The sequence below is a fragment of the Pantherophis guttatus genome, chromosome 18, assembly GCF_059756535.1.
Source record: "Pantherophis guttatus breed Tessera chromosome 18, ASM5975653v1, whole genome shotgun sequence".
Taxonomy (NCBI): Eukaryota; Metazoa; Chordata; class Lepidosauria; order Squamata; family Colubridae; genus Pantherophis; species Pantherophis guttatus.
Window position 1 is genome coordinate 11,985,412 of NC_142080.1, and position 26,732 is coordinate 12,012,143.

The following is a 26,732-nucleotide window of genomic DNA, read 5'->3' on the forward strand; positions in this document are numbered from 1 at the left end:
AGTAGGCTGAAAAACAGCTTCTATCGCAGAGCAGTAACTATACAATTCTACGTACAGTGCAATATGAATACAATACGAGGGTTTTTTAATTCAATTGCATACAATGTGAAGGAAGTGTGTTTTTGTTTTATTTTTATAGGGTTTTTAAAATGTATAATATACAGTGAGGATGGCACTTAGTTTCATTCTATGAGGTGCCATGACAATAATGAAAACTATGAAACTGTGAAACTATTATTGCTTGGTCTCGGAGATCCTCCTGATGCCTTTGGAGAGGAGTTGACTACTAACAAGACCCGGCTTGATCAGATGGCCACACTGCCGAAAGATTTCTTGCATTGAGTCAGCTGCAGCCTGAGCCACTGAGGCTTCGGAATCGCCTTGCAGATCCTGGAGACCTGAAACGAATCCAGAAAACAAAGGATTTCCGGGATCAACCGTGAGAACCAGCCCTGATCAGCGACAGAGCTTCTGGAGAAAAACTCCTTGTTTCAAGCGAGGGAACTTTGAAACTCACCCAGGAAAACTTCTTTCATTTGTTTTGAAGTCATCACTTCCGGTTGCATGTATTGCGCGCAGCAGCCTGGGCACGTAAAAAGAAAACGTTGGTGGGGTTAACAGAGACGGCTAAATCGACTGATTCAGGAAAAAAACGCGCAATTCATTGGTTTCCACTTGGAAGAGTCGCTTTGGGACTTTACGGGATGGTTCCAGGGATTGGGTCTGTCTAATAATAAGAAGGACTAGGGGTAGCCGTTCTTCCTCTGTTTTTGTCTCCAGGCCTCACTGGAGGCTTTCAAGAAGAGATTAACGAAGAGATTGGACAGCCACTGGTCTGAAATGGAATCGGGTCTCCTGCTTTAGCAGGGGGTTGGACTAGAAGACCTCTAAGGTCCCTTCCAACTCTATTACTTTATGTTCTAGGACTGTGCAAACAACCATCATCTTGGAAAAAAATCTAAGCAGCCTTGAATCCAGTTAATACTAGAATGGGAGGCCAGCTGGAAATATTTCCAGAGAAAAAGCTACGGCTGTGGGTTTGCCTATACAAGAGAGAGGGATACAGGCCAGGTAGTCCTCGACTTCTAACAGTTCATTTAGTGACCATTCAAAGTTACAATGGCACTGAAAAAAGGAACTTACGACTGCTTTTCACACTTAGAAGCGTTGCCACATCAAGATCAAAATCCGGATGCTTGGCAAACCGACTCGTATTTATGACGCTTACAGTGTCTTGGGGGTCAAAGATCACTTTTTGCGATCTTCGGATGAGCCAAATCCGGGAGGAAGCCAGATTCACTTAACAACCATGTGGCTAACTTAACAACGGCAGCGATACCCTTAAGAAAGAGGGCAGGAACTGCCTGAGAAACTGTTGCGCGATCGTAGCCGTTCCGGAGAAGCCACACGGTATAAGAGCAGCTTCCAGTCTGATTAAGCGACATGGCTTAATTCTGCATAGATCCTTTTGGTGACAAGGCCGCCCGCCTGTCTTGGGTTTTCCTGCCCTCCTTCCAGAGTTGGCATTGGTGATTACCAATTAAGAGGGCAGCTGCCTCGCGATGGGAAGAGTTCCGGCTCCTCAGGAATCCCAGCATCTGATCCAACATCGCAGGAAGGTTTTGCTTGCATTTATTCATCTGGGGAAAACAAGGCAACAAAGAAGCCAATGAACTATAGAGCTTTTTTTTTTTTAACCAAGGGGCTGCTTTCTTGGTCAAAGCCAGCTGGGTGACTTTGGGAGTTCTAGTCCCTCCTTAGTCACGATGGCCAGCTGGGTGACTTTGGTGCAGTCCCTCTCGCTCAGGGCAACCCACCTCACAGGGTTGTTGTGAAGAAAAGAAGAAGTATTAGGGATGCCCACCGTCTTGAACTATTTATCAAAATAAGAAAGGCAGGACAAAATAAAGAAATAAACGGTTAGTTTACTCTAATCTGGAAGAAAACAGGCCAGCTTGGCTCCTACTTACAACCACGTAGCAGATGTTGGAGTACATGCTATGAAGACTGGTGTACATTTCATAGTCAAACAAGTTGCTGGGAAAGCCCCCCCAGTTCATAAAGGACACGCAGGAGTCGAGGGTCTTCCTGGAGACCTGGCCGAGGGAGGAAAGACACCTAGTTGGGTCATGAAACAAGTCTTCAAGGAAACAACCAAGTTCAGGGAGCACCAAGGACCCCACAACTTCAGGATTGTCTACAATGTCTTTGCATTCTCCAGAGTGTCCACGTGGTACAACCACGTTGCTCTGAGTGAAGATGGGGGTACAGAGTGGTCTCTGTGAAGGTAGCATGATCAGAGCAGGAGCTCAGGTTAGCCAGCCCTTCAACTCACCTCTTTCGTCCGATCATTTGACAGTTGTATGAGGAGGGGAATAAGGCTGTTCAGGATGTTTTCGGCCATATTACTGTTCCGTAACTCCTTCAGTCCTTTCAGGAGCATGCCAAAAATGGTGATGGAGGTATTCCTCAGTTCGATGTCGTCCTACGAAGGAAGAGAGACAGGTTAGTCCCTCCAATAGCAGAATAGCCATGCAGAAGTTTCTTGAAGTTTGGAGGAGAACACACAAGTTCAGAGCACACCTATTCCCAGTTCAATGTCCATGGAGATGGTCAATCATCCAGGTCATGGTTGCCCCAAAGATGGGGAGCCCAACTCCAGTATGCTGGCTGGAGAGTTCTGGGAGTTGAAGTCCTCACCTCTTAAAGTTGCCAAGGTTGAAAAATCCTGATCTAGACCAGAGTTGTTCAATCTTAGCAGCTCCTTCTGGACTTTCTCTCATCTTTATGGGAGAAAGAGAGAGATAGAGGGAGAGGGAGAATGAAAGGGAGTGTAGGAGGGAGGGAGGGAAGGAGGGAGGAAGGAGGGAGAGAGAGAGAGAGAAAGAGAGAGAGAGGGAGGGAGGAAGGGAGTGAGGAGGGAGCGAAAGAGAGGGAGAGAGTGAGTGAGGGAAGAGGGGGAGAGAGGGAGGGAGGGAGGGAGGGAGGGAGAGGTGGAAAACCAGTTTGTTATGATTTGGTTGACTTACATCATGAAAATGTTTCAGAAGGAGCGGAATGAGGTTGACTGCCTTCACCGCATGGGTTTTGATATCGAGGTTCCTGAGGAGGAAATGCAGGGTCCTTATAGCTTCTTTTGCCAAGGTCTTCTCTTCGTGACAAGCGCAGTTTAGCACTGGCATCAAGAGGGGTTCCAAGATGTTCTTCTGGAGGAAGCAGGGAAAGAAACGAGCAATTAAACGGTCACTGGAGTTCTCTGAGTCTCCCAGCGATCATGACAAATGCAAGAGAAGGCCACAGAGCATAGAAGAAGAGGGTTGAAAGGGAACTTGGAGGTCTTCCAGTCCAACCCCCTGCTCAAGCAGGAGACCCTAGACTCTGCTGGACAAATGGTTATCTAAACTCTTCTTGAAAAGCTCCAGTGATGGAGCACCCATAACTTCTGGAGGGAAGTCGTTCCAAGGATGAATTGTTCTCAGGGTCAGGAAATTTCTCCTTAGTTCCAGGTTGTTTCTCTCCTTCATTAGTTCCCATCCGCTGCTTCTCGTTCTGCTTTCAGGGGCTTTGGAGAATAGGTTGACCCCCTCTTCTTTGGGGCAGCCCTTCAAATACTGGAAGACTGCTCTCAGGTCTCCCCTGGTCCTTAACAGGATACCAGAGATGGAAGGGACCTTGGAGGTCTTCGAGTCCAACCCCTGCTCAAGCCAGAACCCCTATACCATTTCAGACAAATGTCCTCCAAGAGGATCTGGCCTCTACTTGCACCTTCAGATCTTCCAGGGTTGCAGCCATCTTTGTAGAAGAGACACCACTCTAGCTGTCCTCTTTCTGCTGGTTGCCTTCTTCTTCTCCTTCTTCTCTCCTTCCCAGCCTTGTAGACTTCCCAGAGAGCGAGGTCACACCTGCTACTACCTTGGAAGCCACTCCCTTCCTGCCCCCCATCTCTTACCTCAAACGGGTGTTGGATGAGGTTCCCCAGTCCTCTAACGCTGAAAGTCTGTATCAGCGGATATGGCTGGGTCATCCATTCCTTCAGCACCCGGAGGATGTCTTGGATGACAAAGAATTGGCAAATTTCCGGGTGAAACAGCAGCTGAAGAAGAAGAGTGGAGATATGGAGCGTTAGCCAAGCCAAGGAAGAGAACTTCCCTGAGAGCCTCGACTAAAGATGCCACTTTCAGCCATTAAGGGGAGAGAAAAAGAAAATAAACACAGTCCTCAGTTAGTGACCGCTGAAAGTCACAACGGCATTGACAAAAGAGATACGTCCATTTTTCAGAATTATGACCATGGTAGCATCCTCATGGTCATGTGATCAAAATTTGGGTACTTGCCGGTCCATATTTGAGTTGAAGATGTGGCCCTTTCGTCAACTTAACTGATCCATTATGGGTGTACATTGTTATAATTTTAAATTGTTTTAATTGGGTTGTTGATTTTAATTTATTGTGATTTGTATTGGATATTGTTTTTGTAAGCCGCCCTGAGTCCCTCGGGAGAATGGCGGCATATAAATATATATATATATATGACGGTCGCAGTGTTTCGAGGTTACGTCATCCCTTTTGTGACTGTCTGATAGGTAGTGTAAATGATAGTTGCAAGAATACAAAAAATAATGCAAAAAGTAAAAGGAATTTGGGGTCATTGAGTCTTCCTTCCTCCCTTTCTCCCATCCTCCCTCCCTCAATCTCCTTCCTTCCTTCCTTCCTCCCTCCCTCCCTCCCTCCCTCCCTCCCACAACTTCTGGAGGCAAGCCATTCCACTGATTAACAGAATACCAGGAGACCTTGGAGGTCTTCTAGCCCAACCCCCTGGTGAAGCAGGAGACCTCTACCATGTCAGACAAATGGCTGTCTAGTTTCTTCTTCAAGACCTCCAGTGATGGAGAACCCACAACTTCTAGTTTCTAACCATAAAGTTCTGTTGAACCCTGGGCAACTTTCCTTGAGCTCCAGAAGGTTGGGGTGCATCTCAAGGTCTCCTCACCTCCGAAAAGAAAACCATCCCAATGGTTTTGTGTCTTAAATCGGGGTGGCGCACGTAGGTCTCAGCCTGTCGGAGCATGACCTTCAGCTCATGTTTCGAATAGTTGAACAAGATCCTAAGAGAATAAATATGGAGAGATCAGACAAGATCTGCTGGTTAGGGAGAAGAAAATCACCAAGCTAGAGAAATCATGAGCTGAATGATCGATAAATGAATTACTCAATGAATTACTCCATTTAGAGAATTTCTCACCCTCCCTCTCTCCCTCTCCCCTTCCTCTCTCTTTCTCCCTCTCCCTCTCCCCTCCCTCTCCTCCCCTCTAACCTTTCCTCTCTCTCACTTTTGCCTTCTGTGTGTCTCTCTCCCTCTTTCTCTCCCTCTTTCTCTCCCTCTTTCTCTCCCTCTCCCCTCTCCCCTTCCCTCTCTCTCCCCTTCCCCCTATCTCTCTGCCTCCTCTTCTTCCTCCTCTCCCTCTGCCTCCCCTCCCTCTCTCACCCACTGCCCCTCGTAGCCAAGCTCTTTTGACTTTTAATTTCTTACCGGACCAGGTGGAAAATGCCTTCAAACACACTTTCAGGACTCATCAGCATCGCCCAACATTGAACCATATCTAAGTCCTTGAACTCCTCCTGATAGCCGGTGCGCAAGATGAGGTGTTTGACGGCTTTGACTGCGTTGCTAAATGAAACAAAGGCAGAAGAGTTGGTGCCAATCATTCAGCTGATCCCCCTGCACTTCCGACCGTTACAGTATCCCTATGGTCATGTGGTCAGAATTCAGACTCTCGGCAACTGACCCATATTTATGACGGTCGCAGTGTCTCAGAGTCACGCGATCCCCTTTTGGGACCTTCTGACAAGCAAAGTCAACGGGGAAGCCAGATTCACTTAACGACCATGGGACTTAACCAGTGCAATGATTCACTTAACCACTCTGGCAAGAAAGGTTGCAAAATGGGACAAAGTTCACTTAACGACTGTTTCCTGAGCTTTGCAGAAATGGAGAAAGGATCCAGATTGGGCCCAGGAGATTCCTTACCCCAGATGGTAGGTCTGTTCTGACCCGCTCTTGCCTGCTCCCAGCAGAAAATAGATGTGCGTCACGAGCGCCAGGAGCAGGCTGGAGAACTTATGCTGGACAATGGTTGCTGCCTCAGGAAGCGAGAGGAGGAAGGAGAGCGCATTGGTGGCCTAGAAACAGGAGGAGAGGAGAGTCAGCTCGGGCTCATCAGGTTACTTAGATTCCTCATCATCATCTATTTCTTCTTTTAACGACCCCCTAATCCCTTGCGGGGTGGAGTCTGGGCAACTGAATGGAGCTGAGGCTTTCCTGGCTGGATGCCCTTCTTGTCGCCAATGCAGAGTTTTGTTCGGCAGATACATTCTCATTGTGCCCAGAGAAAGAAAAAAATCCTCATGTCCATGAAAGCTGAGCCAGGAATGTCCATGTCTGAGACACGGAGCAAAAGGTTGCTAGAAGTGGGACTTCTGAAACTCCCATTCTACACCCCCTCCAGACTTTGAGAGGCCAGTGGGGTGTAGATACAGGACAAAAGGGAGACAACGAGTAGCACAAGTGAGACAGAACTGGGGACAAAGAGATCGGTAACCTCACGTTTCTCTGTTTGTCTTCATTCCTAAGTGGGCTCTTGACTCTCCACCTCTTAGGGGTCCTTGGAGGGGCCCTGGGTGCTGTCTGAGCGTGTGTTTTTTGGTGGCAGATGTTTCATGACCCAGCTAGGTAACATCATCAGTGCTGGAAGAGTTAGGCTTAGAGGTAGGGTTAGACTGGTTGGGTCGTGAAACATCTGCAAGAAAACCACCAAGCTCAGTAAGCACCAAGGACCCCACAGTTCAAACCTGGACTACAAATCTATTGGTCTTAATTAATTAAATTTCTCCACCGGCCATCTGAGCAATCTGACACTGGGAAGTTTACAACAATGTAATAAAACAATATAACACATAATAAAAATACAGATTAAGAATATTTAAAATAAGATATGACACAAAGTACTCCGTTGGGTGTTTGCCTTTGTTGGTTCCTATCATGTATTTTCTTAAATCAAACTCTTTTTTAGTTATTTCTGTAAGAAATAACGTAAGAAATGAATAAAGGAATCAATTGAATTATGAATGATTGGATGAGTAAAGGAATGAATAAATGAAGGAATGTATGAATAAACGAATAAATCAATGAATGGATACATGAATGAATGGATTAATGAATAGATGAACCGATGGATGGATGGGTGGATAGATGATAGAGCTGGCTGGCTGGCTGGCTGGATGAATGGGTGGATGAATGGATGGATGGATGAATATCAAAGCTGTTCTGGTGAGGAAGCCCACAGATGCCTCTACTTTCAATGGGGCACTTTGGGGGGAAGGGGGGCTTACCTCAAATTTTGCTCCGATTTCAGCCCCCACCAGTTTGCCCTCTGCCTCCCTCCAGCCAGGGCGTGCCTGCTCCTGATGAGGAGACCCCCGAGGGTGACTCTTCTGCTCAGCCCCTTCCCCTTTCCTCAGGCCTGGCCCACCTGCAGATCTCAGGAAAGGAGAGCCACCGGTTGAGGGCTTACCGCAATGGGCATGATGGATTTGCTTGTTCCCCTCCCAATAGCTTCGGTGCTGGGCTCGTGGTCATCAAGCCTTTTGAGGAGGGGCTTCATGATCTTCAGGTTAGCATAGGGGTCTGCAGCCAGCGCCCTCCACAGTTCCCTGGCACTTCTGTGCAGGTGGAAAAATGGATTGGGGAAAAAAATCAGATTCTTTCCCCATTTTCAAAGAGACGGCCATTCCAGATAGATTAACCCCCCCAACGGAAGAAAGGGTTAGAGAACCGATGGCCAAATGTACTGCTTTAAGGCATGGAAAAAGATATAGCTACAGGTAGTTCTCGACTTGCAACCGTTTGTCTAGTAGCCATTCAAAGGAGGGCCTCTGCGCCACCGGAAGTGCCAGAGAACCCAGAACTGGTCAAGGGGGGGGAGGTTTCTAGGAGCAGTGTGTCTACAGAATTAACCCAAAGGTGCTTTTCACAGAAGGACCGAGTTGGAAGGGACCTTGGAGCAGTGGTGAAATTCAAAAATGTTCCCAACCGGTTCTGTGGGCGTTGGTTGGTGGGCATGTGACCGGGTGGCCGTTTCTTGGTGGTCATATGACCAGGCGGCCGTGGCTTGGTGGTTATGTGTCCGGGTGGGCGTGGCTGCACAACTGATTCACACACAATGCAGAACCTCACTGAATCACAGAGAGCTCAAAAGCAAACGATCACACTTTACACAAAAGTAACACAAAAGCTACACAACTGACTCACATACAATGCAGAAGCAGCTGGACTTTACACAAAATGGCCCCTGCAACAAACAGGAACCTCACAGACAATCAGGCACAGCTGATTTTCTCACAGCTGACTGGTAGTAAAAAAATGCTGAAATTAGAAATTACAAAAAGGTTCCGACATTGCCCGGCACAGCTGATTGTCGTACGTTTTAAAGCGTTTTTTCTTACTACCGGTTCGGGCAAACAGTAGCAATTATTACTATCGGTTCGGGCGAACCAGACCAAACCAGAGGATTTCACCCCTGCCTTGGAGGTCTTGTACTCCAAACCGCTTCTCAGGCAGGAAATCTTATCCCATTTCAGACAAATGGCTGTCCAATCTCTTCTTGAAAACCTCCAGTGATGGTGCACCCACAACTTCTGGAGGCAAGTTGTTCCACTGGTTAATTGTTTGCACTGCTAGGAAAGTTCTGCACATTGTAGGTTGCTTCTCTCTTTGATTCGTCTCCATCCTTTGCTTCTTGCCTGCCCTCAGGTGGTTTGGAAAATAGGTTGACCCCCTCCTCTTTGTGGCAGCCCCTCAGATATCAGAACACTGCTATCCTGTCCCCCCTCAATCCTTCCTTTCATCGAACTAGAGAGACCCAATTCCTGCAACTCTTCTTCATATGTTTTAGGCTCCGGTTCACTAATCATCTTCGTTGCTCTTCTCTGCACTCTTTCAGAGTCTCTGCATTGTTTCTACAGTGTGGCGACCAAGAAAGTTAAAAAACCAAGGAGGTCCAGCTGCCTTTTGGAAAAGCACCTTTGGGACAATCATGACCTGGATGGTGGAGACAACCAGCCTAGGAAGCTCTCAGAATTCAGATCGACTGCACAGCCAACCAGCGACTGCACTGGCCCTCAACCAACCCAATGCAACCTCCCCCCCAATCAGCACATGACCTGCCCACCCCAAGCTACAGATATTCACCCCTATCGCAAATGGTTGAGAATCTCTGTAGAGTACAAGAAAACAGGAGGCACATCTCCTTGAGGTTCTTCTTACCCATCGCACGCCACCGAGCACTCGAGGAGAATATCCACGACTTTGTTCACCCGTTTGGACGCCAGGTGACACACTGCCTTTAGCGTTTGTTGTTTGGTGGCAGGGTCCAAGATCTTCGGGAGACGTCGGTAGATCTCCTTGAGGATCATGGGCAGCTATGGCAAAAGAGAAATCCAAGGGATGACCAACTTTCTCAACAGCCCTAAGATTACCTGGTGGTCTCCATCCAACCCTAGCCTTCTTAAATCCAGCTGAAGTGTTGTCACCAAGTCAACAAGGTCTCACCCATTCTCATCTTTCTTTTCTACAAAATCTCCTCTATCCCTTTTGCTCCAAACCCTGCCATTTTCTTACCTCCTCCATGTCCATCCCACATTCTTCCAAGAACGAATTGAGCAGGAGTCCCGCAGTGTGTGAAATGTTTTTGTCCAGGTGTGTCAGAGCTGCCAGGGCTTTTAAGATCAGGTCGTTTATTTGAGACGGGCTCAGATGCTCGCCAAAGGCCTATCGGAAAGAAGAAAAGGAGACCATGAAGAGATGCATCAGGGTTTTGACAAGCCAGAGACTTTGACCCGTATCTGGGGACAGCACCCCATGTAGAGAGGCAGGCCGTATTCCATGACATCCACCACGTGATATTAGGATGTGGGTGAAAGAAGCCAACATGGCAGCCGAGATCGCCTGCTCCTAGACATTGTGGGGGATGGATATCCACCCTCCGGCCTTTGGAGCCTGCCGTCCCCACTGTGATATTGACTTTTTTGAGTATCTCCAGGTCAAGAGGAGGAGAGAAAGGAAGGTCAATAAGAAGCCAGGCAAAATGCTGAACGAAAACGTACCGTAGCCATTTTGGAGACGTTATTATAAAATATTGTTGGGCCCGAAAAGGAGAAGTCTTCCCTCAGCCAAGTGACGACCTTCCCCTTCTTGTTTCTAGGTTTCTCATCCATTTCTTTGGCTTTGGAGGGAGGAAAACAAGAGACGGTCAGATTTTGGCATTCGGAACTTCTGAACATCCTTCGTCTGACGGCCGGTTTAGTTGTTCCAACAGAAGAGAAGATCTGTAGCTCAGGGCTGACCTGAGGGGTCCCTGGTGCTCTCTGGGCTCGGTGGTTTTCTCGTTACCTAGTTGGGTCATGAAACCTTCACAAGAAAACAACAAAGCTCAGAGACACCAGTCCTCCTCCTCCCCCCTCGCTCCCTCTTTCTCTGCCCCCCTCCTTTCTCTTATCTCACTGATCAGGAACGAAACAGGTACAATGACCTCTTTAGTGGTCCAATTACAGGCAGTCCTCGACTTACGGCCACAATTGAGTCCTAAGCAAGACAGTTATGAAGCGAGTTTTGCCTCAGGTTGCGATTTTTTTTCTTGCCAACCTGGTTAAGTGAATTGCCGCAGCAGTTAAGTTAGCAACCCGGTTGTTAAGTGAATCCATCTTCCCCATTGACTTTGTTTGGCAGAAGGTCACAAAAGGGATCACATGACCCTGGGACACTGCGACCGTCATAAATCGGAGTCAGTGGCCAAGTGTCCAGATTTTGATCCCGTGAGCATGGGGATGCTGCAACGGTCGTAAGTGTGAAAGACAATCACAAGTCACTTTTTTTCAGTGCCGGTTAAACTTTGAATGGTCACTAAATGAATTGTTGTAAGTCAAGGACTACCTGTAACCCCTTTTCTAGGTTAACACAATAGATGGGACTGTAAATGGAGGGGAAATATAGGGCTACATAAGAGACAAATTACATAAATGAAGGAATGAAGGAATGAACCAACAAACGAATGAACAAACGAATGAATGAATCTAACCGGATTTAACCCAGACTACCTTGGTCTGATGTGCAAATGAAGCATTAGGTTGTGAATTGATTGTGTGCTGCCTGGGGAATTCTGGGCATTGAAATCCACATGGCTTAAAGTTGCCACTGGGTTAAGCTTTTAACTAGCCAAATTTAACCGATCCTTTTCTTTAGGTAAACCATTGATATAAGTGCCTGTCTTTCAACCGATTGTGGACGGCTCCCAATTAAAAATTAGAAGACACGTAAAATGGGGTTGAAACTATAAAATTAACAAATAATGTATTGCAATTATAAACCCTCTTTAGCTCTTTCCTTAACAATGCCCACTCAACCCGTAACTTGGTTAACCCGTTTTCTGGCTTCCTGCAATACATGCAGCCATCCAATGACTAAAAGGTGGCTTTGCAAAACACGCTAAGACCCAATCCATGTGCCAAGACTCACAAGCCCAGGCTGGCTGATGGCAGATGCCTAGCCTAACTCTGTGGTCAGCAAACTGCAGCTCGCGAGCCACATGCGGCTCTTTGGCCCCTTGAGTATGGCTCTTCCACAAAATACCACCTGCGGGCGCGCACGCACAGTGCGATTGAAACTTCGTGGCCCATGCGCAGAAGTCGGTTTTCGGCCTGGGCGAGTCTATTCTGAAGAAGTGGCGTTAGAAGAAGTGGGGGTGTCTTGCGGGCGAGAGACGGGAGACGGGAGACGCGGCGCAGGTGGGCCATGGGATACGCAGCGTGGGAGAGGCGCACGCGATTCATGCACGAGTTGAGTGAGCCAGTCAGTCAGCAATCTCCTTGTGCAGTGGTTAGTGCTAGTCGCATCCGCCAATCACGCGCGGGTGACAAAAGTAACTACTCGGAGCATAAAGTTACCTGTATTTTTCCAACCAGCTGCAAATCCTACAGGTATTTTTGTCATCAATTTAAGAATTGTAATTATTTTGTGTTGGTGGCTTTATTATTATAAAATGAAACATTTTTTTAGGTGCCCTGTTTGACATGGCTACAAAGAAGAAGCAAAGAAAAACGGAAGATGAAAACCATGAATTTAAAGTTGAATGGACCGAGACTTTCGCGTTTGTTCAAAACTTAAATGGCCTTCCGACCTGTCTTATTTGTCAGGAAAAATTGGTGCATAACAAGAAATCAAATTTGGAGAGACACTTTAAAACTAAACACATGCCATTCAGTAGTAAATATCCTGTCGGTGATGCAAGGAAGAAAGCAGTTGAGGAACTTCAGAAGAGTCAAGAAAAATCAAGTTCTGTATTTGATTACTGGATTCAATCTTCCAACAATGTTAATATTGCAAGTTTTGTGGTTAGTCAAAAGATTGCTAAGAGAGGAAAACCATATACAGACGGCAAATACATAAAAAGTTGTTTTATAAATGCATCCGAAGAGCTATTTCGGGATTTTAAGAACAAAGCCGATATTCTAAAAAAAATTAAAGAGTTACCATTGTCTGCTAAAACAGTGCAAGACAGAACAGTCAAAATGTCTTCGAATATAACCAACCAGCAAGTCGAAGATCTTAAATTGGTTTCAGCTTTATCAATAGCAGTTGACGAGTCTTGTGACATAAATGATACAGCTCAAGTTTCACTTTTTGTACGATTTATTTCATCTACAGGTCCTAAAGAAGAAATTTTAGGATTATTGCCACTCAAAGGTCAAACACGTGGAGAGGACATAGCAAAGCTGTAATTGAGTACATTGAAAAACATTATATTCCACTCGATAAAATTGTCTCAATTTCAACAGACGGGGCGAAAAGTATGACCGGCGTAAGAAACGGGTTTGTTGCTATTTTGAAAGAAAAAATTAATCACGAGTTACTTACTTACCATTGCATCATTCATCAAGAAGCGCTTTGTGCTCAGACATTTCCAGAAGAAATTTGCAAAGTTATGGAATTGGTGATTAAGATTATCAACTCCATTATAACTAAACCTCTTAATCATCGCCAATTTAAAGGATTTTTAGTTGAAATGGAGAGCAAATACGCCGATCTTCTGCTGCATAACAAGGTACGTTGGTTATCAAGAGGAAACGTTTTGAAACGTTTCGCTTCCTTATTAACAGAAATTAAAGCATTTCTCCATGAGAAGGGGATTCGCTATCCAGAACTAACGAACGATCAGTGGATCCAAAAATTTTATTTCATGGTAGACATTACGTCTCATCTGAATCAGCTTAATCGTAAACTACAGGGGAAAGGAAACACCATTTTTTCGATGTTAGAAGAAGTTATTTCAAACCAATGATCTCTTTTTGCTCAAGATTTTGAAAGAGAAACTTCGATTCACTTTCCAAGCCTGTTGAAACATCGCCAAGAAAATAATTCTGATATTGACATTTGCTATTTCAAAACAACACTTTTAAATATGAGGGAAGCTTTTCTCAACAGGTTTCAGGAATTCAGAAACAGCAAAGCGACGTTAGCCTTTGTTAAAAAGCCTCTTAATGCTACTGTAACAGAATTAAATGTTTCTCCCTTTAATATTGACATTGGCAACTTTGAAATGCAATTGCTGGATTTCAAAAACAAAGAATTGTGGAGCTCGAAATTTGAACGTCTTTGTGCTGATACAGAAATATTGGAGAAAAATAAATGTGAACTTAGTTCACAGCACAAGTGGTCTGCTTTGAAAGACCCGGAGAAGGAAGATATGATGATTTTTAACACCCGGAATAGTATTCCTGACTCATATCATCAACTGAAAAAAATAGCGTTTGCTGTTTTTTCCTTATTCGGGTCTACATAGTTATGCGAACAATCATTTTCAAGCATGAACCTTATCAAGAGTAAATTGAGAAGTTGTCTTATTGATGAGAACCTGGAATCGTGCCTAAAATTAAAAACAACATACAAACCTGACTTACTCAAATTTTCCAAGGAGATGCAAGGCCATTGTTCACATTAGTGTTTGTCAGTCATTGTCATGATTTAATTTTATGGATATTGTAAGGTCAATTGTAAGAAATTTAATTTTATCAATAAATAATATCGTTATTAAGTATGAGATCAAGTTTTATTCAACGTACCTATAGTTTAACTAAGACTTAAAACTTTAAGTAAAGTTTATTAAGTTAATTTTAGGGAACGTTGTGGAGTGAAAGAAGATGTAGTGTCGAGGAGATGGTTTGGACATATAAAGAGGATGAACGAAAGGAGATAGACGAAAGAAGTATACAGGACGAGTGTGGATGGGAGAGATGGAAGGGGTCGACCTCAGCGAACGTACCTCCATCAGATTGAGGACGTTCTTAGCAAAGGCCAGTTTAGGAGTACCCTAATTAAGTTAATAACAATGTACCTACCTATCTAGTTTAAGTTTAACCGATTTGGCTCTCCAAAGAAATTTCAATCGTTGTACTGTTGATATTTGGCTCTGTTGACTAATGAGTTTGCCGACCACTGGCCTAACGGATCCACTTAACGTGAGAAACTCAGTCTTCAAATGACCCCTGGCCCTGAGAGGTGCCAATACCAACGGCCAATTCCAGGCATCTCTGCCCAGGCAAACGACCGGGGTCTTGGTCACGCCACAAGCTGTGCCACCCAGTGCTCTCCTGGGCAGTGCGCATCCCTGGGCTCCTGGCAGCCCTTGGAGTCCAACTTTCTCACCCATTTTGCTCATGATGAGGTGGTGGAGGTGGTAGGCGGCCTCTGCGGACGTCTGGCCAACTTCTTTGCTGGTGTCGCCAACGTGCAGGCCCAGCAAAGCCACCAGCTGTCCCAGCAAAGAAAAGTCACCTGTGGGCTAATGAAAGGAAGCAAAAAGGAGGGGAAAGATGAGAAGGGGGGCTCATGAAGGTTTCAGCCAACTGAAATCAGAGCATAGGAACCATAGCACCACAGAATCCTAGAATCCTACCTTTTAGAATTCTAGAATCACAGAATCTTAGAAACATAAAATCTTAGAATTTTAGAATTATCCAATATTTGAATCTTAGAAGACTAGAATCATAGTCATAGATTCATAAAATCAGTGAATCCTAGAATCTTTGAATAATAGAATCTTAGAATCCTAGAATCTTTGAATTTCTAAATCATACAATCTTTGAATCTCTGAATCTCTGAATCTTAGAATCTGTGAATCCCAGAATCATAGAACCTTAGAATCCCAGAACCTCAATTGCTGGAAGGGACTGTGGAGGTTTTCTCCTCCAACCCCTTCATCAAGCGGGACTCCTTATATCCTCCTGGTCACATCCCAAAGATGCTTTTTCCAAAAGGCAGCAGGACTTTCTTCTTTTTCTTCCTTTCTTTGAAAACATCTCACTGCGCATCCCAAACGGTGACTTACGTCGAAATTGACGTTTTCAGAAACGAACTTCAGGAGGTGTCTGATGCTCTTGATGGCCCTCTCTCTCTCGTGTCTCTTGGGAGATTCAATCCAGGGATTAATGTGCTGCCAGGAAAAACAAAGGAGGAGGAGGAAAGGAAGAATTTGTGATTCACAGTTGGAAGAGCCACAGAAGTTGCCAGGACTGGGGAGAAAATCTAAGGAGCTCAACAAATTTGAGACATTGGTCAATTGAGGTCTATTTTAGACTGAAAACTAGAGTAGCAATTGAAGATTTCTGGAATACAACTAGTCTTACAACAGTTCATTTAGAGCCGTGGTGGCACAGTGGTTAGAACGCAGTATTGCAGGCTAATTCTGCCAACTGCCAGAAGTTCAGCAGTTCCATCCTGATCGGCTCCAGGTTGACTCAGCTTTCCGTCCTTACCAGGTCGGTCAAATGAGGACCCAGATAGGAGAAGAACCTGGGTCCTCATTTAGAGAGGGCTGTAAACCACGGTGAAGCGGTATGTAAGTCTAAGTGCTATTAGTATTTAGTCACTGTTCAAAGTTACAATGGCACTGAAAAAGGGACTTACGACCATTCTTCACACTTATGACCATTGCAGCATCCCTATGGTCACATGATCAAAATTTGAACACTTGGCCAATGACTCATCTTTATGACGGCTGCAGCATCCCAGCTCGGTCCCTAAATGAATGGCTGTATGTCGAGGACTTCCTGTATAAGTAGTCCTTGACTTACGACCAGAATTTGGGGTGCTTACCAAGGTGGATGTTAGGCGACTTGTGACTGGCTTTATGACCTTTTTTTGCCAGGGTTGAACGAATCCCTGTGGTCCTTAAGTGAATAATGCAGTCATTAGCCGAATCTCGCTTTCCCCGTAGACTTTGGCTTGTTGGAAGCCAGTTGGGCAGTTCGCCAATGGTGGTCAGGTGACACCCCCCCCCAGGATGCTGCAACCATCACAAATACAGGTAGTCCTCGACTTATGACCACAATGAGTCCAAAATTTCTGTTGCTAAAATGAATCCCATCGGCATCGACATAATCTGCATCGGTCAATTGCAGAAGGCAGCTTTACTCGGAACAGCTGCGAGGCTCTATGACAGGGGTGTCAAACTCGATTTCATGGAGGGCCGAATCAAGGTTGTGTTTGACCTCGAGGGGGGCGTGGCCGAGGTGGGAGTGGCCAGCTCAACGTCTCTCGTGTCAGGGGCACCTGTGGACTTCCCTGAGACCCTCCCTCACTCTTATTATCATCTCCTCCCTCCCTCCCTCCCTTCCTCCTTGCCGTGGGACAAGAGAGACACGAATATCAGAGAAATAGTGGAATAGAATCATTAGTGAAAAGATGCCAGAGGAGGGACAAAACAAATGTAAATGACAAAAATGAACATCATTTTTTAACTATTGAAATGAGTTCAATTGAATGGTTGAATTGTCCCATGGGACGAGTTGTCCACCCAACAGCCACATTTGCCTATCCCGGGTCCTTGGGAGGGGCTCGACAGCTGGACAGAATCGCCAAATCCAGCCTAAACATCTGGCTGACCAACCCCGAGAAAGAATCACTCTTTACCGTCAAGACATCCTGCAGGGAATCCAAATTGGGAGCCTCGGACAGCAAGGCGGTGAGCATGGTGTTGCAGGTGGTCACCATCTGGTCATAAAAATCCTAGAAGGAGAAAAAGAATATCTAAAGGAAGAAGTGGTGTAAAGGAAGAAAGAGGAAGAAATCCAGGGCTGGGGAACTTATGGCCCTTTTAGGACGACTGGTGGACTGCAACGCCCAACAATCCTGAGCCAGCCACGGACTTCTGGGAGTTGAAGTCCACCCTTCTGCAATCAACGGAGTGGCCCGTCTTGCAGGGCTGGTTTTTCTTCCAGAGTTGGAGGAAATGCTTTCTCGGCTGAACACGAGGAACAAAAGGACATTGGGCTCGATGGATGGATCCAGAGTTTTGGAGGAGATTTTGAATCATGCTTATTTCCAGGTGGATCTCAGATGGCTTGGCTCCATCTGGACTGCTCACCTGAGTTTGAGCTGGTTGTCCTGGGCCGTTCACGTTCAGTTTTGTCACCAGGTAAGCCGGCAAGGAAAACACCTTCTGGATGCTTTTTCTCACCACTTTAGACCTCATCTCGGAGTTCAAGGGGGGCTTCATACGGCTGATGAAAGACGAGAAAAGAGGAGGAGGGTGAGAAGATCATAGACTCATTAGGCTAAAAGGGACCTCGGAGGTCTTCTACTCCAACCCTTGCTTGATGGTCCTTAAACCATCCCAGTCATATGGTTGTCCCCTCTTTTCTTGAAAACCTCGAGGGATGGAGCACCCCCAACTTCTGGAGGCAAACTGTTCCACTGATGGATTGTTCTCGGTGTCAGGAAATTTCTCCTGGATCTCTCTTTGATAAGCTTCCATACATCGCTTCTCATCATGCTCTCAGCTACTTTGGAGGGGAAGTTGACCCCCTCCTCTCTCTGAGAGCCCCTCAAATATCAGAACTCCCCTCATCATCCTGGTTGCTCTTCCCTGCACTCTTTCTAGAGTCTCAACATCTTTTTTATATTGTGGTGACCAAAACAGGATGCAGGATTTCTCTCTCTCTCCCTCCCTCCTTCCTCTGTCTCTCTCTCTCTCTCTGTCTCTCTCTCTCTCTCTCTGTCTCTTGGCAGGTACATACCTCATGCAGGTGATGGTGATGATCGCTTGATGGAGATTTTCGATGGACAAGGGTCTCGCGGGCTCATCTTCAATGACTTCCTGAAAAGAGAAGGAAACCCATCTAAGAAAGAACCTGAGATATGGCCACCCTCCAGCTGGCCCTCTTCCCAGCCCTACGCTTTTTCTGGTTGACACAGGAAGTCCCCAGCTTACAACTGGTCACTTAGCCACCATTTAAAGTTTTGAGGGATCTCTTCAGGACTACTTATGACCCAGATGCCAAGTTCCGAGAGGCGCCCCTTCCTCAGCGATCCTGTGACCCCATTTCGGTCACTTGGCCACCAGCTTGCATTGATGGCAGTTTGCAGTGTCCCGTGACCATGATTTAAGTCAGGGGTGGGCAACTGTGGCCTCTTGATGACCTATATAAAATTGGGAAGCCAGATTCCCTTAACAGCCGTGCGATTAACTGAACGAAAATGATTCGGCTAACAACGGTGGCAAGACAGGTCGTACAATGGGCAGAATTCCCTTAACAAATGTCCCTCTTAGCAACAAAACCTTTCAGGCTCCATTGATTGGCATTCAATTCGGTTCAAATTCACTTCCAAAAAGAAAGACGCCCAGGAGCACCTGCCTCCCCCCCTCTCCCCACTTACAACGATGTTTGTGACCAGTTCCTGTTTCTGGGGCAAATCGAGGTCTTGCCTCCTGCTGTTGGCAACAGCTTTGGTGATCATGATGATGGACCTCATGAAGGCTTTCTTCAGCCCTTCGTCCTGGAAAACCCCAGTGGGAATGAAAAGAAACCAGAAGGAAGAGGATGTATTTATTTACTGAAACCTTTACATAGCCGATTGTCTTTGGTTGAACTCTGGGGGCCCCCAATCAAAACATCACTGGACACTCTGGGTTCTAGTCCCACTTTAGGATGAAAGGCAGCTGAGAGACTTTGGGCCAATCACCAGGAGATGGTGAGTTTTAGTTCCTCCTTAGGGAAAAAGGCCAACTGCCTTTGGGCCAATCACCAGGAGACTGTGAGTTCAAGTCCCGCCCTAGGCACGAGAGCCAGCTAGGTGAGTTGGGGCCAGTCTCAATCCAAAACACGTCACAGAGTTGTTGTGTGGAAAGGAAGAAAGAGTGTAATGCAGGAGCGCTGCCTTGAGGATAATAAATGCAACAAGACCATAGATTCTCCTCCTCCTCCTCCTCCTCCTCCTCCACCTCCTCCTCCTCCTCCTCCTCCTCCTCCTCCTCCTCCTCCTCCTCCTCTCCCACAACATGCTAGTTGGGTCATGAAATGTCTTTAAGAAATCAAACAAGCTAAGGACTCCGGATTATAATTGTTCTTGTGATTAAACTCAGCATTAAGAGAAGTAGAGGGTGGAAACCTGCCTACCTTTTTCATGCTGGAATACTGATAGAGTATTTCTGAGACAATGTTGTCCAGGAAAGGCATCATGTCCTCTACTTGCGCTCCCAGGACTGCCTGGCCATAGCAGAGTATTAATGTGGTCCGAATCCATCTCTCGGAGAGAGTCTGTGAGTCCTGTCAGTCCAAAGACGAGGGGGTCAAACTCTTTCCCAAAGCACCAGAAGACAAGACAAGAAGCAATGGATGGAAACTGATGGAGCTTCTTAGTCATCCAGGTCACGGTTGCCCCAAAGGGGCTTTTTCAAAGGCAACTGGACTTTGTTTTTCCTTGAAGAGGTTTCGCTTCTCATCCCAGAAGCTTCTTCAGGTCTGACTTGGGTCAAAAGAGAAGAAGCTTTTTGGATGAGAAGCGAAATGTCTTCAGGAAAAAACCAAGCCCAAGCCTTTGGAAAAAGCACCTTTGGGTCTACTCGAGGTGTTTGTTGGGGCAGCTCCTAATCTTCTCTAGCCTTATAAAATAGTTCTCCAGGAGATGGAGATGGAGAATTTCAGCACCACCTACATCTACGAGATCTATGACCAATCTGAGGAGACCAGACAGCCTGGAGCCTAAGTCCTTCTAAGCACATTGGACTCTCCTTCCCAGAATCCCCCAGCCTCCTTCTGCACTGAGTTTCAGACCTTGCAACCCCATCCCTGGTCTTACCTCAATGGGGGCTTCTACTGCAAACGGTCCTTTTGTCTGCCTGAACTGGCCAGCCTCCTCCAGGGCCACCAGAATCTCAGGCAGGTGGCAAAAGGATGCCATTCGAATGGATTCCGAGATTCCCTAGGCAAAGCGATGTTTGTGAATTAGGACATTTATTGATTTATTGGTTCGATTTATATGCCGCCCTTCTCCGGAGACTCAGGGCGGCTTACAATGCGTTAAGCAATAGCCTTCATACTTTTGTATAGACCTGCTTAGTAGGTCTTCCCCCCCCCCAAGCGGTGTTCTTTTTAATACAAAGTCAGCTTATTGCCCCCACAATCCGGGTCCTCATTTTACCTACCTCGGAAGGATGGAAGGTTGAGTCAACCTTGAGCCTGGTGAGATTTGAACTCACAGTAATTGCCGGCAGCTGGCAGCTACGTGCTACTTAACAGCATTTTAGTCCGCTGCACCACCAAGGCTCTTATTTGCACCTAACCCTTTGTCTTTACCTTCCGCTTTCTCCTCCCCTTCTCCACCTCCTGCTCCTCCTCCTCTCTGCAAACCCCAGGCCCTTCTAGCACTGATGAAATTACCTAGCTGGGTAATGAAATGTCTGCAACAAAACAACCAAGCACAGAGAGCACCAAGGACCCCACAGTCCTCCTCCTCCTCCTCCTCTCTGTAACCCCCATTCTCTTCTAGCACTGATGATGTTACCTAGCTGGGTCATGAAACATCTACAGGAAAACAACCAAGTTAAGAGAGCACCAAGGACCCCACAATTCTCCTCCTCCTCCTCCTCCTCCCTTCACCTCTATTCTGCAAAACCTGTTCTCTTCTAGCACTGATGAGGTGACCTAGTTGGGTCACTAAACGTCTGCAAGAAAACATCCAAGCTCAGAGAGCCCCAAGGACCCCACAAAGATGGAGGTCTCAGCCCCCGCAGGCATCCCACTGCCACTCACCTCTCGGTCTGTTTCTTCCTGGAGTGAAAAACTTAGAAGGCTTTGGAGCTGTTCCGTCACCAGGTCCTTCTGTGTTGAGTTTCGCAGTTTAACGCCATAATATTTGTAGAGGCTAATCTGAAGGTGGGAAAAAGAGTCCGTGAGCCCTAGGGAGCTCCACCAAACGGCCAGGAAAAGGAAATATAGGAGAAATTAGGATCAGAAAAGGACTCCGTGTGGTCAAGCACACGGAAACTGGTCCTGGGTGACCTGATCGGGGAGATGGGCAGCATACGAATCTAATAAGTCAATAATTGCCATTTTGACTTTCTTCTTCTTCTTGAAAAGCTACTTTAACCCCCCTCCCCCATCCCCATAGGTGCCCTTTGCTGATTCTCTGTTTGGCCGTCCTGAGATCCTTTATGGTTTCTGTGGAGATCTGGCAGCTTCATCTTTTTACATGCATTAGCTCTCCGTGGTGGATTGGGACAACTTGCCATGGCCCTCTTGGCTTGGCCAACTAACCATGGCCAACTAGCCATGGCCTACTTGCCGTGGCCAACTCACCAGGGAACAAGAGTTACACTAATAGCAGGGTTCCAATACCTCAAGGGTTGCCAAAAAGAGGAGGGGGTCAGCCTATTCTCCAAAGCACCCGAAGGCAAGACAAGAAACAATGGATGGAAACTTATCAAGGAGAGAACCAATCTAGAACCAAGGAGAAACTTCCAAACAGTGAGAACAATTAACCAGTGGAACAGTTTGCCTCCAGAAGTTGTGGGTGTTGCATCACTGGAAGCTTTTAAGAAGAGATTGGACAACCGTTTGCCTGAAATGGGAAAGGGTTTCCTCCTTCAGTAGGGGGTTGGACTAGAAGACCTCCAAGGCCCCCTTCCAAGTCTGTAGTTCTATTATTCATTGTCTGTCTAATATCGAGGAAATGGTGGAACAGAAGCGTCAAAGAAAGGAGGCCTCAAAGGAGGGACAAATGAAACATAAACGACAAATGTTAAAATGATTTTTAACATTATTGGAGAGAACGGAATGGTTGAATTAACCCGCGGTGAGTCTGCTGTGGCTCGTGGGCAGCCACGGTGAGTTGGCCATGGCAAGCTGTCCTCTTCTGATGTTGCATCTAAGATAACTGCGGCCCTAAAAGTGTAAAACCTCCGCATATTTACCTTGTCTTTAGACAAGACCTGGGACGTGCTTTGCGTCTGGTCGATGGGCGGCAATGCGCTTGTTTTCCTCCTGGGCAGTTTGTGGTCTGAAGGAATCTGCTTTGCCAACAACAACAAGAACAACAAAAAAGAAGTTGTGAGAAAGTGAAGGAGCAGAGGAAGGAACAGCTTTCTGTGTGTTTCCAAGGGGAGGATTGGTTTCCCTTCTGCGTCCGGATGCATATTATAAGTAATTTGACTTTTCTAGCTGGGACAGACACGAAGCACGTAACAAGGACCATCCGGATTGTATCAGCTGGAGCAGAGGCAGCTTTTGAGATGAACGGTTGGAAAATCTCTGCCACAAATTGTGAGAACTTGATTTATCACCATTTATTGTTGTGGCCCTCCAGCAGCCGAATCAGAGGAGGAGGAGGAGGAGGAGGAGGAGGAGGAGGAGGAGGAGGAGGAGGAGGAGGAGGAGGAGGAGGAGGACGAGGACGAGGAGGACGAGGAGGAGGAGGAGGAGGAGGAGGCGGCGTGGGAGTCAGGGCCAGCATCAAGGCAACCTGAGAGCTCCGAGGGGGAAGAGGGAATGGGGCTGGCAGAGAGAGAGACAGAGGAGGAGCCTGGGCCATCCGTCAGCCCTCAGATGGTGAGTCAACAGACCGCAGGTCTGGAGGTGGATGAGGAAGAGGAGGAACATCTGGGTCCAGTGCCTGACGCATGGATACACAGAAGGCAGAGGAGACAGTCCCTAAGTACCCTGTCTTGATGTTGAGGTGGAGTCCAAAATGGTTGAGGCAATCATTCCATGGTCGTTCCATGATCCTTCCAGCAAGGACCCCCTAGTTCAGCAAATTCTCCATAACTACATTTGTCTACTTTTGGGATAAATGATCTCCACCGAGGCAGCCCTGGCTTCTGGACCCTCTCCACGATGGACCTCAGGGCCCACCGCGACACAAACCCAGCTGCTTACCTGGAAAGGACGAAGATGGTCCAAGATGGTCTCTAATATTTCTCTCTCGTCCATGAGATCCAAGATTTCTTTGACGGGTCTGCCTTTTAATGGCTTCCTGCTCTCCCATAAATTTTTGAAAGACTCGTCAGAGAGTTCTGAGAAGAAGAGACAGACAGAGATTGATGGGCAATTCGACAGGACAAGCCTTCTCAAAGCAGAGAGAGACAAGGAGTGCGTAGTGGATCACCAGGCTGAGCCTGAGGGAGGGGTCAAACGTGTCATAAGTCTCGAGGCCCTGATTTTCCTGTCCTTAGACAACCATCTTATATATGGAATTGGAATTTTTTATTGCTTTGAAATTTCATGATGTTGTAATCTTATAATTTAGATCTAGCCTTTGAAAAAGGCTAAGAGGGAGGGGTCTTTCCTCACCTCTGAGGGTAAGATGTTCCCTAATACAGTGGCAGCGGTAGAGAAGACCCTCTTCCTAGACCCCACAGTCGAAACTCTTTGACTGATGGAGTCTGCACCATAACATCCCTACCTGATGAAGGACGATTGCAGGATTTGGATTTGGGTAGTTAGGAAAAGGAAGGAAGGGTGTACTAGTGACATGAGAGCAGTCTTCCAGTATTTGAGGGGCTGGCACACAGAGGAGGGGGCCAACTTATTTTCCAAAGCACTAGAAGGTAGGAAGAGAAACTTATTGCTTAATGCAATTGGTCTCTGGAGAAGGAAGACCTCTAAGGTCCCTTCTGGCTCTGTCCTGATGGATTGATTGATGGAGGGATGGATGGATTGATTGTGTGGGGTGGGCTGATGTGATAGGACAAGGCTGGTTCCATAGGTAGCCCAGCCCTGTAGCATCTATACCTGGATATGAGGGAAGGATGGTGTCTTGAGAGCTTTTTCTCCCCGGAGCCCTTTCCCTCTCGGGCCTCCTTGGCAAGGGAGGGGGGTCTTTGAGGCCAGGCTTCATTTCCCCCTGAGAAGCCCTCAGGGGGGTCCTGCGCACCAATTCTGGCAGCACCAGTGCTGGAGGCTGCACCTTCTTGCTCATGTCCACTGGAGCTGGGGAACCCTTTACAAGAAGGGGCAAGACCTGCGTGGTTCTTTGAGTGGCCGAAGAAGTGGACGGGTGGGAGCCAGAGAAGTGACTGTTCCACTGCCATGGGTCATTATTCGTAATTTGTGGATGGGACTCCTTGCTGTCCTCCTTCCTCAAGAAGGGCAACTTTTTTAGCATGTGGTCCATCCTCTCGTGAAGAGGGAGTTCTTGAACTGGATGGAGATCCTGTCAATAAAGGAGAAGTTTTGTAACTCCAGGTTGAAAGGAGGGGTCCTTGGTGCTCCTATCTATCTATCTATCTATCTATCTATCTATCTATCTATCTATCTATCATCTATCTATCTATCTATCTATCTATCTATCATCTATCATCTATCATCTATCATCTATCATCTATCATCTATCATCTATCTATCTATCTATCTATCTATCTATCTATCTATCTATCTAGTTGTCTATCTATCTATCTCTATTTATCACATGTTCTTCCTGGGTCAAGAAGCTCAGACTGCCCAAGGAGCTGCTGATCTACAGAGGAATTTGGGAGTCTCTCCTTTGTACCTCTACAACTGTCTGGTTTGGCACAGCAACCAAACTAAAAGTCCCCTAAAGAGAGAAGACGGCAAGGAAATTACAGGCAGCAGAGAGAAAGCAGAGTTGCTTAACTCGTTCTTTGCATGCAAAAAGAAACTATAGCCCAACCTACCAACAACGTAACTGTGAAAGACAGACTAGAAATAAAAGTTGAAAGGCTTCAGCGAGGTATTTGACAAAGTAGAACACTCCCCTCCGCTCTGCTCTGCTCTACTCTGCTCAACACAACTCAACTGAACTCAACTATCCTCTACTCTCCTCAACTCTCCACAGCTCCCCTCTCATCCCTTCTGCCTTTATATCTCTGCCCCAGGGGCTGTGACATCACCGCATTATGTTCTCATGGGGGACAGCTGGTGTCATGACCCAAGGGGCCTCTTACTCCCCAAGATAATAGGGATGGGATATGGAGGGTCCCCTGGATAACCCCCTTGATAACATTAGCGACATTATGGGGAGCAAAGCTAGGGGTCACTATGGAATGACCCACTGTGATGGTGTCCCTCAACGTGCTAGATCTCAAAAGAACCTAACCAAGATTAAGGCTGATCAACTTTGTTCTTTGATTGGCTAAGTCTGCCACTGAGCATAGGACTAAAACATTCCAAATTAGTAAGGGAGTAAGGCAAGGTTGCCCCCTATCCCCATTATTGTTTATTTTGGCCTTAGAAGTTCTTTTACGGAAAATTAGAATTAATGAGGAAATAAAAGGACTGAAGATCAGGAAGGAAATTTACAAGACGCAAGCATTTGCAGACGATGTAGCCTTAATCCTTGAAGACCCCATAGAATCAGGACCAAAAGTGCTAGAGGAATTAAGTAAATATGGAGAGGTGGCAGGCTTCACATTGAACAAAACCAAAACCAAAGTATTGATTAAGAATACAACTGAGAGCCAGAAAAACAAGTATTAGGACTACAGGTTGCCAAAAAAATTAAATACCTAGGAATTTGGATTACATCAAGATGTTCGACCTTAAAAGACGACAATTATACTCCCCTAATTAGGAAGATGAAACAAGACCTTGACAGATGGAAGAAAATAAGATGATCACTTTTGGGCAAGATAGCCACAATTAAGATGAATATTCTCCCCAGAATACTATTTTTATTCCAAAACATACCGGTAAATTTAGAGAAAAAGTTTTTTTTAGAATTAGACAAAATCATCAGAGAATTTATATGGGAGGGGAAAAAACCGAGGTTTTCTATTAAAATTTTAAGGGGCAAAAGAGATATAGGTGGATTTGGACTCCCCGATTGGGAAATATATTACAGGGCAGCTAAGCTAGTCTGGATAAGAGATTGGATCACCCTGGAAAATGAGAGGATTCTTACCCTAGAAGGCCACGATTTGCAAAAAGGGTGGCATGCCCACATTTGGGATGTAGAGAAGAAAAGGAAGACATATTTCCATAGACATAAAATTAGAGACTCATTGATACAAACATGGACCCCGATTAGGCAAAGATATTACAAAAAAATTCCAAGTTGGCTCTCAACGATGGAGGCCCTGATCCACCCCAATAGATGGGGGATGGAGAAAATGGGCAGATACAAAGATATCTTAGACGAAGGAGGGAATCTTAAATCAAATGATACTTTACGAGAGCAAGGAATAACTTTAGATTGGTGGACCTATTCACAAATAAAATCTAGATATCACAAAGACAAAGAACAATACGGTTTAGAACTTGGATCAAATGGATTGGATAAAGTCCTGATGGGAACAAATAAAAAGATTCTGGCCAAACTATACAACTATTTATTAGGTGATGACAAGTCCGAAGATATCACAAAGAATCAAATAAATGCATGGGAGAAAA

The 26,732-nt window shown here is 46.2% G+C and overlaps 1 protein-coding gene across 2 annotated transcripts; it reads right to left on the minus strand.

Annotated features, from left to right (window-relative positions):
* Positions 1 to 111: 111 nt before the first annotated feature.
* LOC148111590 (maestro heat-like repeat family member 5) lies at positions 112 to 25,177 on the minus strand. Of its 2 annotated transcripts, none has more exons than XM_087880776.1 (27): positions 25,019 to 25,177; positions 24,259 to 24,537; positions 23,262 to 23,398; positions 22,301 to 22,396; positions 21,141 to 21,257; positions 20,188 to 20,310; positions 19,506 to 19,655; positions 18,766 to 18,885; positions 18,126 to 18,205; positions 17,474 to 17,609; positions 17,020 to 17,115; positions 15,437 to 15,541; positions 14,755 to 14,890; positions 10,161 to 10,279; positions 9,676 to 9,825; positions 9,322 to 9,476; positions 7,571 to 7,718; positions 6,028 to 6,179; positions 5,530 to 5,667; positions 4,990 to 5,104; positions 3,950 to 4,093; positions 3,030 to 3,206; positions 2,336 to 2,485; positions 1,971 to 2,096; positions 1,538 to 1,640; positions 518 to 583; positions 112 to 398 (listed from the first exon to the last, which is right to left on the minus strand). In XM_087880776.1, exons 2-27 carry the CDS (start codon positions 24,413 to 24,415, stop codon positions 235 to 237), a joined length of 3,360 nt encoding a protein of 1,119 aa, XP_087736902.1. In that variant the 5' UTR covers positions 24,416 to 24,537; positions 25,019 to 25,177; the 3' UTR covers positions 112 to 234. The 2 variants fall into 2 exon arrangements, with proteins under 2 accessions (XP_087736902.1, XP_087736901.1); XM_087880775.1 differs by having other exon boundaries at positions 24,117 to 24,537.
* Positions 25,178 to 26,732: the final 1,555 nt, after the last annotated feature.

Coding starts and splice junctions, on each gene's coding strand:
- LOC148111590 (XM_087880775.1), bottom strand. CDS start 24,498: ATGGACCACATGCTAAAAAAGTTGCCCTTCTTGAGGAAGGAGGACAGC. Junction 18,206..18,765: donor AACTGGTCACAAACATCGTT/GTAAGTGGGGAG, acceptor TTCTCTTTTCAG/GAAGTCATTGAAGATGAGCC. Junction 2,486..3,029: donor TTCTGAAACATTTTCATGAT/GTAAGTCAACCA, acceptor CTTCCTTCGTAG/GACGACATCGAACTGAGGAA.